This window comes from Colias eurytheme, chromosome 1, assembly GCF_061535395.1.
Source record: "Colias eurytheme isolate Ceu_HAF_F1 chromosome 1, ilColEury1 Martin Lab GWU primary, whole genome shotgun sequence".
NCBI classification, from domain to species: Eukaryota; Metazoa; Arthropoda; class Insecta; order Lepidoptera; family Pieridae; genus Colias; species Colias eurytheme.
In genome coordinates this window covers 7,730,703-7,746,946 of record NC_142980.1, presented here as the reverse complement: position 1 = coordinate 7,746,946, position 16,244 = coordinate 7,730,703, and the positions used below count along the sequence as shown (strand labels likewise).

Here is a 16,244-nt window from a genome sequence, read left to right as displayed (position 1 = left end):
TGAAAATGTTATCTCGCTATCTTTTTTTTTAAAAGTTGTGTTTAAGTAATTGATTATAATATTATAGACAAAAGATATTATACAGGGATGCAGTGTAAACTAACCTCTCCTCCTTCTAGCGGGACAATCTTAGAATATTCGGTACTGCAAATCACTGAGTCGTCGCTTGTGATGGGTTGCAAGCTTTCTTTTCCAAAGTAACGTTCGCAATCCCTAAAATATAAATTTTAAATTAAATAATAAGTTAGATTAAATTTAATATTTGGTATGAACAGATTGTTTTACTTACTGTGGTGAATCGGAGAAATATTGCCATGGTTTGAACGTCTTTCCGTAATCAGTAGACTTTTCTAGCGCCCAAAGTCCGGGGCGTGGCGAATTACCCATACGAACGAAAACGTATGCGACATGGAATTCCTGTTAAAAGTATAATATGTATTCATTTTTCTATATGTATATGATATATTATAATGAAACGAAGATAATAAGGAATATTTTAGTAATATTAGGGTGTGTAGTGTAAGTAGATATATCGTGTGATGTGTTGTATAGGTGCAACTAAAGGAACACTCAAACTATACACTTTAGTCCAAATAACAACACGATCTTTCATCAAATCTATGTGTTTATGAGTCTGTCGTTACGTTGACTGAAAGTTATGATGACCCGGCCCTTTCGTCGGCTGTTCGCGGAATTTTATTATCTGTAGGAGCTATCAACACCCACGCTGTCCTGCCTTAGCAACGCTACAATAATTTTTGCTCGATTATGACGCAATAATCTTAGAATAATGTATATAAAGCGATGATTATAGCTGAATATATAGTTCAATGAATTAATCAATTTATAGTATATTTGCACTGTAGGGATTCGTGAAAAATCGTAACCTTCCATTGGGTTATAAGTTAATATTCGCATATGCTGAGGTTATGGCAATATCAAATCAATATCAATGGCAACTTAAATCTTCAATAGATAATAATATAAATTAATCTGAGACATGTTTTTAATTTTAATCATTATTTACTACAATAGCAACTTATAGTATACGCTCTCGCTTTGCTTCACTTAACAAGGATTTAATCCTATTAAATATTTTATCAAACCATTCGTATATTATATTTTTGTTTTACATTGTTTACATAACAATCACAGTAGATGTGTGAACACTAGTATTCAAATGTCGCAGAGCAAATTAATGCTGATGCGGTGGCATGTAATATTAATAAGTAGTATAATATAAAATCGCAAAGCAACACAATGATAAATCCATAAAGAGACCCAAATGGGAGGTTACGAAAAAATAATCAGGATCTGAAAAAAATTGACCGTAAATGCATGCGTTTCTTGTTAAATATCTCATAGCAGAAACTAGTAGGTTCCAGCGAGATAGGGCGGGTCGATGCACTTTCAGTGTGACTATTTTAAGGATAAAATGGCGTAACCCGGATGGCTGAACTGCAGAATGTCCCATGTATGTTATAGAAATGTCTCCATCCTTGATGTAGAGTATTTAGATGTCTATTTCAAAAGTAAACTCATCAGTCGTGGTGATACATGATGTATCTCTATATGTAATGTATATCTATAATATTATACATATATACTATACTGTATTTTAATAAAAATTATCTAAATAAACGTATTGTAGTCTTAGAAAAAGTATATATAAAAAGTTTTGAAACTAATTTTTTAACAACGTAGAGTTTTGGTTTTATTATAGACAATTTCATATAATTGGAGTACCTGTCCAAGGTCAATGGTCAAGTTGACTTCGTTGTACTTCATACCCCTGGATAAGGGGGGGCTTTGCCACCAGGATTCCATTCCATCTACAGCATATTCTGGCGGATGTTTCTTTGCGTCGTTCGTTGAGTCGCAAATGTCGCACACCTAGAGCCATTGGAATATATGTAATTAGTGAAATCGTCTTTCAAGTTAGTACATAGTTGTCATTTTAAAGAGTAGTAGAAGACCGTTATAAAACACTCTTAAAGTACCTTCATAAATTGGCGCAGGTAGAATTATTATAAGGATAAAGTGCGTGGCCAATTTCGTCAGACAAACCTAGTTGTTATACATAGATATTCACTAAACATGCTTTTATAGCATAGTCTTATTAGCATGGTATGTATATACTTAATTTTTACATGTGTCCAAAATATTTTAAAACATTCTTAATTGTTGATGACACTCTATAAATACTATTATTACCAAGTAAAACTTCAATGAACATACGCCAAAGAAGCATAAAAAAATCGAAGTAAATCCATTCATTCAGACATTTTTTTCTTTTATGAAGCCTACAATAAGCATGCGCCTGCAAAAAATAAAAATGTTAAGTATTCATTGTTCAGCATCCAAGAGAAATAAAAGCGATCCAAAGTTAAGATGAGCATTTGGCTACCACATGTCCATAAAAACGCCACGACGTTTGCCGAACTTTGTCGAAAATAAACGAATGTGTGCGCGTTGAAAGAAAAAGGCTATGCTAATGGCACAAATGGTCTACTTCATCAAATTTTGTTTTGTTTACTACTTTAGAATCGTATTATTGCAAGCACACGTTCGAATTGCTTTCACAGCGGTATGGTATTAATTTGCTGTGTATTGTAAAACTAATTGGCACATTACTGGGAGGACCATACAGTGTCTATCATAGTTTCTTTTTATTTAACCTTATGTACATTACCTATGTAACTTAAAAAAAAAAGAATTCTTTAATAAGAAGAATTGTGATTGAGGTATTTTATCATTTATAAATATTACCAATACCTACATTCGGGGGATAATATGATCCTAATATCATGTATACCTAACTTATATAGATCAAAATACATATAAGAATTTTTATGATAAGAACAGCTCTACACTATCAAAGTGTACGTATTTTTCTAATGATAATGTGACCTATGAACTTACAATCACCAAATAAGAACATGAAATATGTATTATAAAACAATGAAAAAAAAACTATTCCCGGCTCTCGGTCTCTTCACCTATACATATAATAGGTAACATTTTTGTAGAATTTTCAGCTATTACTGAGAAAAATTGTTTAATTCGATCCATGATTCTGTAGTTATAACCGGCGTTAGATACTAATCTATATGATAGATGGAGATTACTTCAAACATTCCCAAAATAATTTTAAACCTAAATATATACTTAAATAAATTTAATTAAAAACGGATGTAAGTATTTTGTAATCGAGACATAAATTCTCTTATCTATGGGATGGTGAGCCAACAGGACGCACGATAAGAGCCTATCAAACTCCCGTTTATCTTGCCGGGCCATGTACTCTCATTTACTTACAATGTTTAAAAAATTATGACAAAAATATACTTGAAAATAAAAAAAATACAAATTTATCAATCATACATAAATTATATAATATCTGTCTCTATATAGAGCTTCCTAAACTTTCTCTCTGTAAAGAAATCATTCAAATTCTTAGTTTAACTAAGTTTTGTTATTTATTCCTCATAAATAACAAAACTAATGGAATATTTGAAACAAAATTGTCCTCCATATTAATAAGGTCCTAAACTCAACACAATTTGCATAATATCCGAGTATCCGAAAGATGCTGCAGCGGAGCTTTAAAACAATAATATTACCTGTCCTTGAATAACATGTTCATCGTGATCAGCGTTGGCGCCGGCAAGCTTGCAATACAGTTCCTCTCCTTCATCTCCACATGTCGCGGTCGCCGTAATCTTTTTCCCGAGCGCTAAGTTGAAGTACGGGGGTGTTAATATTTCTGCGCGCACGACGCTTGTACACAATAAAAAGAGCGCGACGACACGCGCCATGTTGCGCGAGCGCTGTCCCGCCGCCGAATGACGTTCGTACTACGCTACGCCACGAGCTTCGGGAAGGGTGGCAAGATTATTTTTTTCCAAACAAATTCACAGAAATATAATAACTTACTGTTCGTTCGACCTGTTTGTAATACATATTACTATTGTTCGGCTCCTATTTGTTTCCGATGTCATTATTTTGTTTGTAGAATCCCAGAAGCTATATTAATTCTCTGGCTTGGCAATCGGTGTAGATTATTATATTTTTATTATGTATTTTATTATTAACATATTATAGAGAAAGTTATATAATATCTATGACTTTTTAACCCTCTTTGGAAATTTTGTCTTTTGCTAGATATGTAGACTAAGGGATACCTTATATTTTTACTCATATAAGATCTATATACTGACTACTGTTATATCCCTATGTTACATATATTTATAGATTTTGCTAAAAAGCCACATTATTATCAGTACCAATCGAGGAAAATTCAAAATAAGTGATTTTTAAAGTTAATAGGAAATAACTTATTTTATAACTTGCATAAAATCAGGTTTTATTCTTCTTAACTAAATATTTGTTAAATTTTCATTTAATTACTTATTCTTATTTTTATGTGAAGATTCTGTGAATATTTCAAGCGTTAGCAATATTTGTTGGTAAAGCAACATACATATTATTCTCTCAAAACTTCCAACGTATAACCAATCGAATAACTATCATGGTTCACAAGATACAGTCTGGTGACAGACGGACGGACGGGCAGGCAGCGAAGTCTACTGTAAAACGGGCACCGTTTTACCTTTTTGGAAAGGAACCCTAAAAATTGCGCTAGAAGAAAATATATAAACAGATAGACAAATTTAAGGTTAATATCGACGACATTTATTTATTAGCAGCAAATCACTTATAAACTGTATCTGAACAACTTGTTAGCATGGCAAAGCACTAGGTATAATGTTTTCTAGCTACGTTTTTCCAAGACACCCTTATCGCTTAGTGGTCTAAAAGCGACATCTATCTAATCTTAATCTACCCAATATTTCATTTTTTTTAAATGACAGTCAAGCCATTTCAGAAGAGTTTAAAACTTGAGTATTTTCCACCTACACAGATAGATGATTTAATAAACTATAAAAAATTAAAAACATAGGGAATACAAGAAATACTATTAATTACTAAATTTGTTTATTTCTATTACATATTAAGAAATAAAGACTATTCAATTGGAGAAAAGAGAAATCATTTAATATTTATTTAGTGCCTAGTTTTTATGTCGAAATTTAAAGAGAGTATTGATATTTATGACCTCCTTTATCTAATTTATCATTAGTAGTTATTTTGTTTTCGTGTATGCTCTCAAAACTACTTTGTCTTTGTAATGATTTCAAATCTGAACTATTTTTTGTTTTTCTCAATTGGTCTTTTTGAGTACGCGATTTGTTTTCAGTGTGAATTTCTTGTGTTTTCTCTTTATTTTCAGTAATATTTGAATTCTGTATAATTTCTTCATCACTTTCGGTTGTGCTTATTGTTATTACTGGTATAACTGAACTGATTGAATCAGATTGTTTGGATTGGTTGCTTGATTCCGACGTTTGTTTTCTATGAAGTTTCTTGTCTGCATTAAAATTAGCACTTTTAACATCAGGGTTAGTGTTATTTTCTTTATTTCCATTTGTTTTTGTACTTCTTTCAACAGTTTGTTTAGAGTTCTTATCATCAATCACGTTCTTTTTTATATTCATGGTAAAATCTACTACATTTCTTTTAATATTGTGTTCCCTTTTTTTTGTTGCTATGATGTCTTTCATCTTTAGTATTTCTTTAGGCAACGATTCGTGAAAATCAGTATCAGTTTCATCGTCATTGTTTGTTGATGGTAAAATATCTGATGTTTCTTTAGCGGGGATTTTTTTGTCCAAAGCTAGTCCAACTATTTTAGCAAATATTCCTCCTGAAATTTAGTGAAATATATTGATTAAAAATTTGCTTTTACATTATATATTTTACATATTTTCTATTAATTCACTAAATATATACTTCGTTTAATTTTTTCTGGTGCTTTTATATCCATTTCACCCATGGTAGTTTTACGATCATCGGAATCAATTGATTTACTTATTGGAAGTGAAGGTAATGCCTTTTTCCATCTCCCAAATGGAGTATTGTCAATAGATGATGATCCAGTTCGTCTTCTTGTATCAGCTAATTGAAACATTTTTCGTCTTTCCTCCGTTCTCTCCCGTCGGAGTTGTATCTGGAGTTAAAAATTACATTTTAATTATTTAATAAAAACGTATCAACTAAATAGCCGAAAATAAATCAAAAACATCGTTTTGTAATCTAATGAACTTTTTAATTAAAAGTTATTAAGCTTGTTATTAATAAGCCTTCTTAAATAATATATATTATTTTACCTTTAAGTCATTATTAGCCTCTCTCAGTGAGTTCGTGAGAGATGTTAGGTAATATATTATTAATATGAGCAGCACTAGCAACGGTATCACAATAGCTGGTGAAGCAATGTATTCCAATGCAAAGTTAAGTGTTTCCGGAAGGATTTTGTATATGTTTGTTGTTAATATCTTATAAATTTTATCATATTCTGAAAAGGGTCCACAATGCCATGATGGTTTAACCCACACAATAGTATAACCAACGGGCAGAACACATAGAAACAGCATTGTTAGCAATAAAGCTAGGTAGAAATTATTGCTTTTAGAAACTCTAAATACAACTTCATGCGGCACATTACAGGTCATTACTGCCCAAGATCGAAGATACATCATTATCATTAATTTGAATACGTTAAGAACTACAAGTCCTGGTGAAAAGAACATGCCCATCCAAACCATGCCTTGATTGTTGATTAGATGTAAGATATTTTCTGCAATTTTAAAATCACCGTATTCTGGAAACTTTTTTTCTAAATCCCAACAACAACATTTATTCATATATCTTACAAAAAGTGCTCGAAAAAAATCCATGAAAAGGGTTCCCAATAGAACAAATACCTAAAAAGAAAAGACTTCTTTCAAATAACTGTTATATTACTTGTGTCCAATAGTAAATACTTATTAATTAAATTATATTTTACCAAGTCCATCATTGTTAATTTTACTAATTCTTGTCCAAACATAGTTTCCCAACATAACTTCAGTAATTTTTTTCTCGTTGTCACTGTTAAATTGTACATTTTTCGTTTGTGTTTATCATAGTATACTGTATCATGTAACGTTTCATTGGAAAAGATTTTACTTTCTGACGGTATTGTAACACATTGAGTCACAAAGCATTTTATATCTACAACCGCACAATTCGATATAAAAAATATTTGAGTAATATTATTTCCTCCGCAATCAATTGAGCAATTAAATGATATATTTGGACACATTTTAGCATTATTTGAAAAATATGCAAGCGTAGTATTATTTGGATACAACGTAGATTTTTCAGTTGGATTAACATCTTCTGTTCCAGCGTCATATGTGTTACTGCTGTCTGTAGTAAAAATATATTGAAATTGCATTGTGATATCTTGAACTACAGGAGAAACTGATGTTGAAAGTTCCGTTGATTCCATCTTAGATTCGGTAGATTTGAAAACTGTCTCTGATGCAGTATGCAAAGTGAATTCGGTGTTGGAAGTACTTTGTGATGAAGAATACGTGTTTTCTGTATTTGATTCACTACTCGTACTTTGTATTGTATTTGAGAAGTAACTTTCAGTTGTAGTGTCACTAACTGTTAGATCCGATTGATTTTCAAATTCAGTAGAAGCGGAGCCTGTAAATATTTCCTCAGTACTTAAGATATCTGTAGGTGAGTCAGAAACTGTCGTAGATTTCGATACGTCAATGCTTGTATCGTAAAATTCGTAGTCATCAGCGTGATCTTCTTCAGCGTCAGATTCACTTTCATCAGCGTCATCTCCTCCATTTAAATTTCTAAGTCGCTCTAATTCTTTTTGTAAAACACTAATTACAGTGGTCTCTTGTATTTCATCATTATTATAAAAATTTATATTATTTTCCATTTTTTGTATTAAAGACATAAGCTTGGGTGTATTGTAAATTGGTGTGGTTTCAATAGCGTTAAATTCTTTTATTATGTCATTTGCCATTGGGAGTGTCATCATATGGCAAGGAAGACACGGAATAGAAATTTCAAGACACTTAGTAGGAATACGAGTAGTTGATAGTTCATCCATATTTAGATTATTAGCAAACGGAGCAGAATCATTCATATTGAGCTGTGGCTGTAATTTTACTAATGCCCCGCTCATACCTTCTATTTTGCTAAACAAAGCAAATATTAAAGAATATAAGTTGAGCAAGTTTAATAGCATAATTCTGAAAAAAGAAAATGTATTATTTTAAAAGAATTACGAATAAGTGTAATAATTATTTAATTTCTTATTTTACGCTTACCTAGCTAATTGTAATCTTAGTTGTTTTCGGGGGTGGTAATGTTCTAAAAAGCCCAATAGTTCAAAAAATATTGGAAATGTAATGGATATAACAGTTACCACAGTAGTTGTTTCATTTTCACGCCACCAACTGGGTGATTTGTCAATATCGTCAGAGCGCGACACTACAGTAACTACAGCAAATGCTGATACTACTAAGAGAATTACTACGCAAATATTTACTATTGCCCTTAGGGAAATAATTCGCCAACTAAAATAAAATAAATAATTAGTATTTATTACATAAACCACCTGTTGTCAACTATTTATTCCATAAAATGTACAGTCACGCTTCTTACTTCCCCAAATTTTTCTTTTTTTCTGCTTCTTCCAGTAGCGCCTCTTTAAAACCTAAAATGACTGAAGCAATTCTGTTATGCGCTGTTTCTGCATTTCCAATCATAAAGTCCCAACCGGTAAATAGCTTCCACGAGAATATACACTCATCTTCTTTTTCCGATAGTTTTGACATGCGTGAATTTTCCGCCATTCTGCGAATGTATAATGTGTTTTACAACAGGTATTTAAAACTGAATTAAATATTTTATGATTGTTAAGTAATACTGTAATTATTTACAAACAACGCTATTTTAAAGGACGTTGCACTGTGTCTTTATAAATTCTAAATATATCTTACTTCCTCAATATGGCGACGAAACTATATACATAGACCACCAAGCCCGTCAGAAAATAAGCTAAAGGCATTTTGTATTCTGATCGTTCTACGTTACTATAATAGCCGTAAAATATCGGAGAATACTTAAAAACACCATCGAATTCCCATAAAGTTAAAAGATTTGTGGCATTGCGGCGTTCCTCCTCCATAATAATCTTTCTTTCCCCATCTTGTACAGGGTTTGCCGTGAGGTACTAAAAATGTAAACAGAAATAAAAATGTGTCAAAATGATTAACGTACAAATATTAACTTTGGGTAATCGATGTAAAGCGATACTTCACCTCTGGCACAATTACGAAAACCAGTAATATGAAACCGATAACTAAGTTGACCCAAAACAGCCATCTTAGAAACGTGAAATAAGAAGCGACCACTGATCCAAAGTGTGATTCAATTTCTTTTATACGCAGTTCCCAGGGTATCAACAAATTAGAAGTATTTGCGGCTTCTCGTTTTAGTTGCTGCCATTTCTTAAAGTATAACAAAGATATATTTCAGTAAAATATTTATAAATATCGTAATCGTACAGACTATAATATGTTCAAATATATATTATGACTTACAGTCGCTAAGAGAATACTAAATCTTGCGTATATGTCCTTTGTGCATTTCGATTGTGCTAATCGTTCTTGTAGCTGACCCTCGTGCCGCTTGATGTAAGCTTTTGCCTATATATTATGACAATGAAAATGGTAAATTTTTATTCGATAGTTTTATAGTTAACCATGAATCTTATAGGTAATGGTAGGTATGTACTTACTTGATGAACAATTTTTAATTTGCGTCGCATGCCTAATGGTTGCTGTTTTACGGACGTTAACACTTCTTTATGAAGATGTATGTTCTCGAAAATTTGCTCTTGTGTCATAGCTGGAGTCTCATCAATCGATATTGCTGTGCTGCGAACAAAAGTTGTTATTTGCAGTATAAAAAAAACGGACAATGGAATTATTAGGCTTTGCATATAGCTTACTCTCCGGAACTGGTGGTGAAGACTGAAGATCTACGTCTAGAACGATTGTCTTCAGGCAGGAACGGTGACGAGGGTCGCCTAGTTCGGCCCTTCCGAGATCGCCGCACGCTCGCGCGGCGTTGCCGTAACACCGCGCTCAAACTAGCCGAGTAATCTTCATCTTCCGAAACATCTAAGATATAATATTTTACCATATAAAATATAATAAATATTTAACTTATTATGGGTCTACTATTAAGGAACGCCTCCTTGGTACAGTGGTTGACGCGTGAGCGTAGAACCGAGGGGTCCTAGGCCCGGTGGAGACGGAGAAAAAAAAAATGTCTCGGTCTAGCAGGACACAGAAGGCTGATCACCTACTTGTCCCAAAGAAAATCGATCAGTGAAACAGATGTATGCATAATGCATATGCCAAGCGGCATACCCCACTTGGGGACACGGGACTTCACTTTTTTTATTAAGGAATGGCACGTGAAAAATCAATATTCATTATAGAGTAGAATTTGTTGCTATCTAATCTCATACATATTATAAACTCGATTTGATTTTTTTTGTACCTTTGTTACGAAGTAACTAAAATACCTGGACCAAATAGATGGAGTTTCTTGCCGATTCTTCTCCGTAGATACTGCTTTCCGAATCGGTGGTAAATGCTAAAAATACTTATGTAATGACGATTCGAAAGTGCTACTAAATAGTAGTCTAATTGAATAAATGAATGTTTGAGTTTGAGTTTGAGTTTACCACGTAGGCTTTCGAACCATTCCAGCAAACCGGGACTAACGGCTTATTACAAAATACAAAAACTTATAGTAGGTATCTAAATTCATTAAGGAAATAATTATAAGATTTTTTGTATAAAAAATCTTAACACAAAAATTTATATTTCAATCTACTGAAATCGCGTTACTCATAAAAAATATCGCAATATGATGAGTAAATCAATACAATCGCAATATTTATAATATTAAAACATAGAGGTTGAAAAAAGGTAACCAGTCAAATCATATAATATCTATATCTATATAGATTTTGTATACAAACCTCCAGCCGGGGAAAACTTGACGTCGCTGCTTACAGGTGTTTCTGAGGGCAGGTGAAACAGATTTACTCCCGGAGATGTCATGCTGGAGTCTGGATCCGCCCACGTCACGGACAGGCGGTCTATCGACGGCTGAGGTGAACACGGGGGTCGATCGCAAGAACCCTGAGTAATAATGAGAAATTAAACAATAATGTTTTTCTTAGTTGCTACTTACCTAAGGTATAAAGATTGAATATAAAGTAAAATCTTCGGTACAATTGGACACACAATATTCATGCAATGAAGGAAATAAAATTCGTATTAAAAGCAGTATCTAGCAAAATTAATTGGGAATTATGCAAACGAGCACGTCATACGCCACATAAATATTCTTAGCACATTTCCCCATATTTATCAAGGGTACTAAACGTAACACTTTAATTTGCAGTGCAATTAATACGCCATTTCATTACTTATCTTCAGCAAATAATTCAAAGGTCATTTGTGCTGTTGCTAGTCATATTTTTTAATACTTGTATTTTAATTGTAACATCTCACTATGACCGAAAACAATGTGAACCATACCGGCTCCGTAAGTTACATTGCAAGCAACTTCACCACAGGACGCCGGCAGTAGGACTGCGCGATTGGGAATCAAAGAAAAAAGCACACTTCGTTATGGAATGACCAATAAATTAAACAATTTATTACCCTATTTAGGTGTTTTGCGTAGTCGTTCCTGTTTAATAGATCTGTGTCACGTATACAGGTAGAAATTAATTCGTTAAAATCGTTGTTTTCTTTCTCTTCGGCCCGGAAGTAATTTTCTTACTTAAAATATATCAAATTTTGCAACTATTTGATTGCAAAAGTATATACCCTACAACCAATAAAATAAATGATTGATTAATTAATTATTATAAAATTATTAAACCGTAATAGAAAATTGTTAAAATTAATGGGCTCTATCTCTCTACATTCTGTACAAATGAATCTAGACCTGAAAGTGGACCTATATTTCGCCAAAAAAAATTTCTATTTCTACTCATTTTAGTGTAACTATTTTTTTAATTATTTTTTTCATCTAACCAGAATAAAAAGCTTTATTACACAATAAACGAATACCTTGATAGTAAGAATGTATGGAAGGAGTAAGTTAGAAGAAGTTAGAAGAAATGACCTTCCGAATTAGTGTTTAAAAAATGACTTAGTAAGTGCTGAACATGTTTTCATGAATAAAGAATTTTTTATTTAAATTTCAATATGTAACTACGGCAGAAATAGTCAAAGTAGTAATAATCTATCACGAATGTAGGTCGATAGATCTTGGTTAGCGAAATTTCAATGTTTATCTCATATATCCTGTTTTTTTTTGTGAATACGTAAGTAATAGTATCATTTTCCTTATGTATTTATAATAATATATAGTATTAAGTAGGATCCACGCCTTAGTTTCTCGTGACAGGGAACAGTCAGTCAGTAAGTCCGCCAATGAGTGCCAGCCAATCATTGACTCTGATTAATTATTTCGTTTAGGGTTGTTACATCATAATTAATTATATTATTTTATTCGTAACCTTTTTTTCAAAATTGCAAGCAAATACATTTAAATGCGATATTTTATCATTTGGATCGCATTAAAATTTACCCCAAGTCATAAGAAGACTAATTAGTTAAAACCTTTAACTTATGTTACAATGTCTTAATCCAACGAATATATTATATAGATTATAGGTTATTACCTATAATCTATATAATATACATGTGTGTGATAGTTTTATTAAACTATCACACACATGTTAACATTACATGAGCATGTATAAAAATGATTAAAATTTTAAATTTACAATACTGCGAAATTATTTAATCCGTTAATTAAATTTAACGAAAATGTACAATGTCACAGCCCTATGTTTTCATTCCATTAACAAGAGCCTCCATCAAAGACGGCACCTAGCGTTATAATTAAGAAACGATTTTTCACCATAGGTATATCTACTAGATGTACAACACTATCTAATTTGTAATTAACGTTTTTTAGATAAGAAGTATAAAACGTATAATTAATTAAAATAGCAAAAAACAATTTAGATATTGAATGCTGAAAAAAGGAATACCTAATAAATGTGTCATAGATATGACCAACATTTAAAATATAACCATAAGGGTGCACTCACACACATCAGTCACCGTCACGGGCTCACGGCACGTCACCGGACAGGATTAAAAAAAAATATGTATCAATAGTTCTAGTATGACTCTGTTCCCACACGACAGTCGCCGGCACGAAATCTATCAGTGACGTCCCCGGTCAGGCACGTCAAATAATCTTTCCATACATGTATCATACTTTTATCCCCACTCACCCGGTGCCGTCACGTCTCAGTTCAGTCAGCGTCGTGCTACCGTCAATTGCTACATGTTCTCTAGCGTGACACACGTCTAATCACTCACTAACCTGATGTATGTGTTCAATGATTCAGTCAAACCGGCGACGTGACTGACGGACAACATGACGGTGACTGGTGTTTGTGGATACGTACACAAACCGTCACCGATCAGTCATCGGTGACTTGACGGTGACTGATGTGTGTGAGTGCACCCTAAATTGCATATTTCAAGTACGAGCATGCAACCTAAGCGTTAATAACAAAACAAACAAAATATGCACACATCGTTAAAAGATTAAACTGCTTTTAAAGGTACATTATTAATCTAGTAAAGAATATTTTTGTAAATAACAATGTCTAATTACTAGTGTGAAACTGTGCGGTGAAATTTGGATAGTGTATGTTAAGAACATTTTGTTTCGTTAATTGAGGTTCGGTGTCCGCAAGGCCGTGCCCCGATTTGGCCTGTAATTACATATACTATTACACCGGGCTTTATTACAGTGTTCGTAAATAACGCGTTTTTATACTGTGCTATACATATTTTGTATAGTGGGTTGATTCGCTTTACAAAGTAATTTTAATAAAAGCCATTTTTACATGTGATACAGTAACCATTCTAACAAATATAACAAAAAGCTACAATTATGTTCTATATTACAATTTCTGTTAAGTAAATTTGGAACGCAGTTACAGTTATTAAATTAATATTCAGGATCTGGGTCTGTTTATTTAATAAGTAAAAGTAAATAATTAGAAAGAAAATCATAGGTATCTACAATAATCTGAAATTTCCTACAAATAAAATCTAAGATCTATAAGAAATGATTCCTTACCTGTGGAGTCAACACCAATCTTGGCTCGATTATAATCTTTGGGCGAGGGTATAGTTTGAGAATACCTTTCTCTTTACCCTGCAAAAAATTTACTCATTAGATATCAAATATGATAAACAATAATAACAATAAAATTGTGACGAGACATTAAAATCAATGAAAGTATTTACCATCAAAATGCCAATAAGAGACAATATTTAGTAAGTTGTCGGATTTAATTTGATCAATAGCGATTACCATATTGTTTCGAGGTACAGTTATGGTATATTTAATGACTTCAGAAGATATTTCAAGTCTAAAAACTGTGTTATGATATATTTTGCTAAAAACTTAAACTAAACTTTTTTAAATCGTCTTCAGTCCAGATCCTAGGATTCAAGCATTTAAAATTCTACTTTAACATCAAAATGGTATCAGGGTAGTTTTCCCCACAATTGGAATTTAGGGCTTTGGTACCTTGGCTCACACTCTACTTTCTTACTGTCTTACTCTACATCAAAATGCAGCTAGTTTGTTTAGTGTTATTTAAAGGAAAGTACCTTGGAGTCCATGATGATGGTGTCCGGCGACCAGCTTCAGCCGCAAACAGCAACTGGTCTGAAACCCGTTGTCACCTGTCGCCTGCCCCTTTCGCTCCTCTGGGAAAAACTCGCAACGCCATTTATCTTGTCAACTATCCTTTATCGTGTACATTTTCATCCACGGCTATTAAACTAAATTAGTTTAATATATTAAAAGGTTGAGGGAAATATTATGATTACTTTTTTAAGTTGATATACGATACTTAAACTGGGTTTTAAATACCGTAGCTAGCATCGTTGTCATTTTAGTCATTGCGGGATCATGGTTCCTAAGGCTTTACATTTTTACATTTATCTAAATTTTTATTCGTAAATTACTTTCTAATTATTATACATTTACTATTATTGTTTTATTTAATATGTTGATACTTTGGACCAGATAATTTGTACTTTACTACATAAATAGTTGCTCGCCGTAGCTCTACCGGGTGGATCAGGGATAAAAACAAAAATAAATATACCTATCCTCACGTAAAATAGTGCAGCTTCTAATGATAGAATTTTGATATCGATCCAGAACTTTTTAATACAAGCTTTGAAATATACATAAATATATTTTTTGTCTCTATAATACTTAAAATCCATAAATAAATCACTGCTTACCAAAAAATATCCAGTTTTCAGATATATTGTTTTGCTGAATGTTCGTATTAATTAGTCAGAAAAGCCATGCCGAGGTGGGCTGTTAAAAGGGGTGAAACGACTCAGGTCATTTTACACCTTCATTGGTATGTGTACGTACCACCCCTTCAGATAGATATAGTCGAATTAAAAGTGTCTGAATCACCATCACTTTTTTGGTATTATTTTGTCTTGTGTATTTACTAAAGTGTGTTAATATCACGTAAGTATTGCGTATTGGTATGTAGACAAAAGATTTCCCGAAATATAATATTTTTTTTTATTTCAGGACAATGACAATTTTCACACACGGCACGATCTGATCCCATACGGTTATAGTGTTATAGAAACCAGAAGGCTGATAAACATACATATATATAATTTTAAATAAATACTTATATAGATAATTAACACCCATACACAGAGCAAACATCTATGTTCATTACACAAATATTTGCCCCGGGTGGGAATCGAACCCACGACCTCTGGCTTGGAAGGCAGGGCCACTACCAACCAAGTCAACTACCACTACCACCTCTAGGCACTACCAAAAAAAGTCAGTCAAAAAATTGAAGAATGTCTAGGAGAAACATTATTAATTTTGGGCGATAGACTATTGTTTTGATATTTATAATTAAAACTAAATGTGATTAAATTCTTATTGTGCATTCGCTTGTATTCCAAAACAAGTTAACGATACCTACTTTAACATGACAATATCGTGGGGCCTATGTAAAGTACTAAAGAATTAGGACGATATCACAACCGTCATCTCCTTTGAAGAAGGTTCTTTGACCTCTGCTATCTTAAATTATGGATGTACCGCCCAAACGTTTTTAGTACAGTATAAGCTTCCGTGTT

The 16,244-nt window shown here is 32.6% G+C and overlaps 2 protein-coding genes across 2 annotated transcripts in view; both read right to left on the bottom strand.

The window, feature by feature from the left end:
• The window catches only part of LanA (laminin subunit alpha), a 28,574-nt gene extending 24,736 nt beyond the window's left edge, over positions 1–3,838 (bottom strand). The window contains exons 1-4 of the mRNA XM_090102773.1: positions 3,624–3,838; positions 1,747–1,893; positions 290–417; positions 105–213 (exon numbers count right to left, since the gene is read on the bottom strand). Of these exons, the coding sequence (XP_089958899.1) occupies positions 105–213; positions 290–417; positions 1,747–1,893; positions 3,624–3,818 (579 nt within the window). The 5' untranslated portion in view covers positions 3,819–3,838. The remainder of the gene's footprint in view (positions 1–104; positions 214–289; positions 418–1,746; positions 1,894–3,623) is intronic.
• Positions 3,839–5,047: 1,209 nt separating this feature from the next.
• On the bottom strand, positions 5,048–11,057 carry Tmc (Transmembrane channel-like). Its single transcript, XM_090110117.1, has 12 exons — positions 10,976–11,057; positions 9,932–10,103; positions 9,719–9,857; positions 9,522–9,626; positions 9,240–9,428; positions 8,919–9,151; positions 8,581–8,772; positions 8,244–8,492; positions 6,911–8,165; positions 6,231–6,827; positions 5,854–6,070; positions 5,048–5,767 (listed from the first exon to the last, which is right to left on the bottom strand). The coding sequence occupies exons 1-12, from the start codon at positions 11,055–11,057 to the stop codon at positions 5,094–5,096; spliced, it is 4,104 nt and encodes a 1,367-aa protein (XP_089966243.1). The 3' UTR covers positions 5,048–5,093.
• Positions 11,058–16,244: the final 5,187 nt, after the last annotated feature.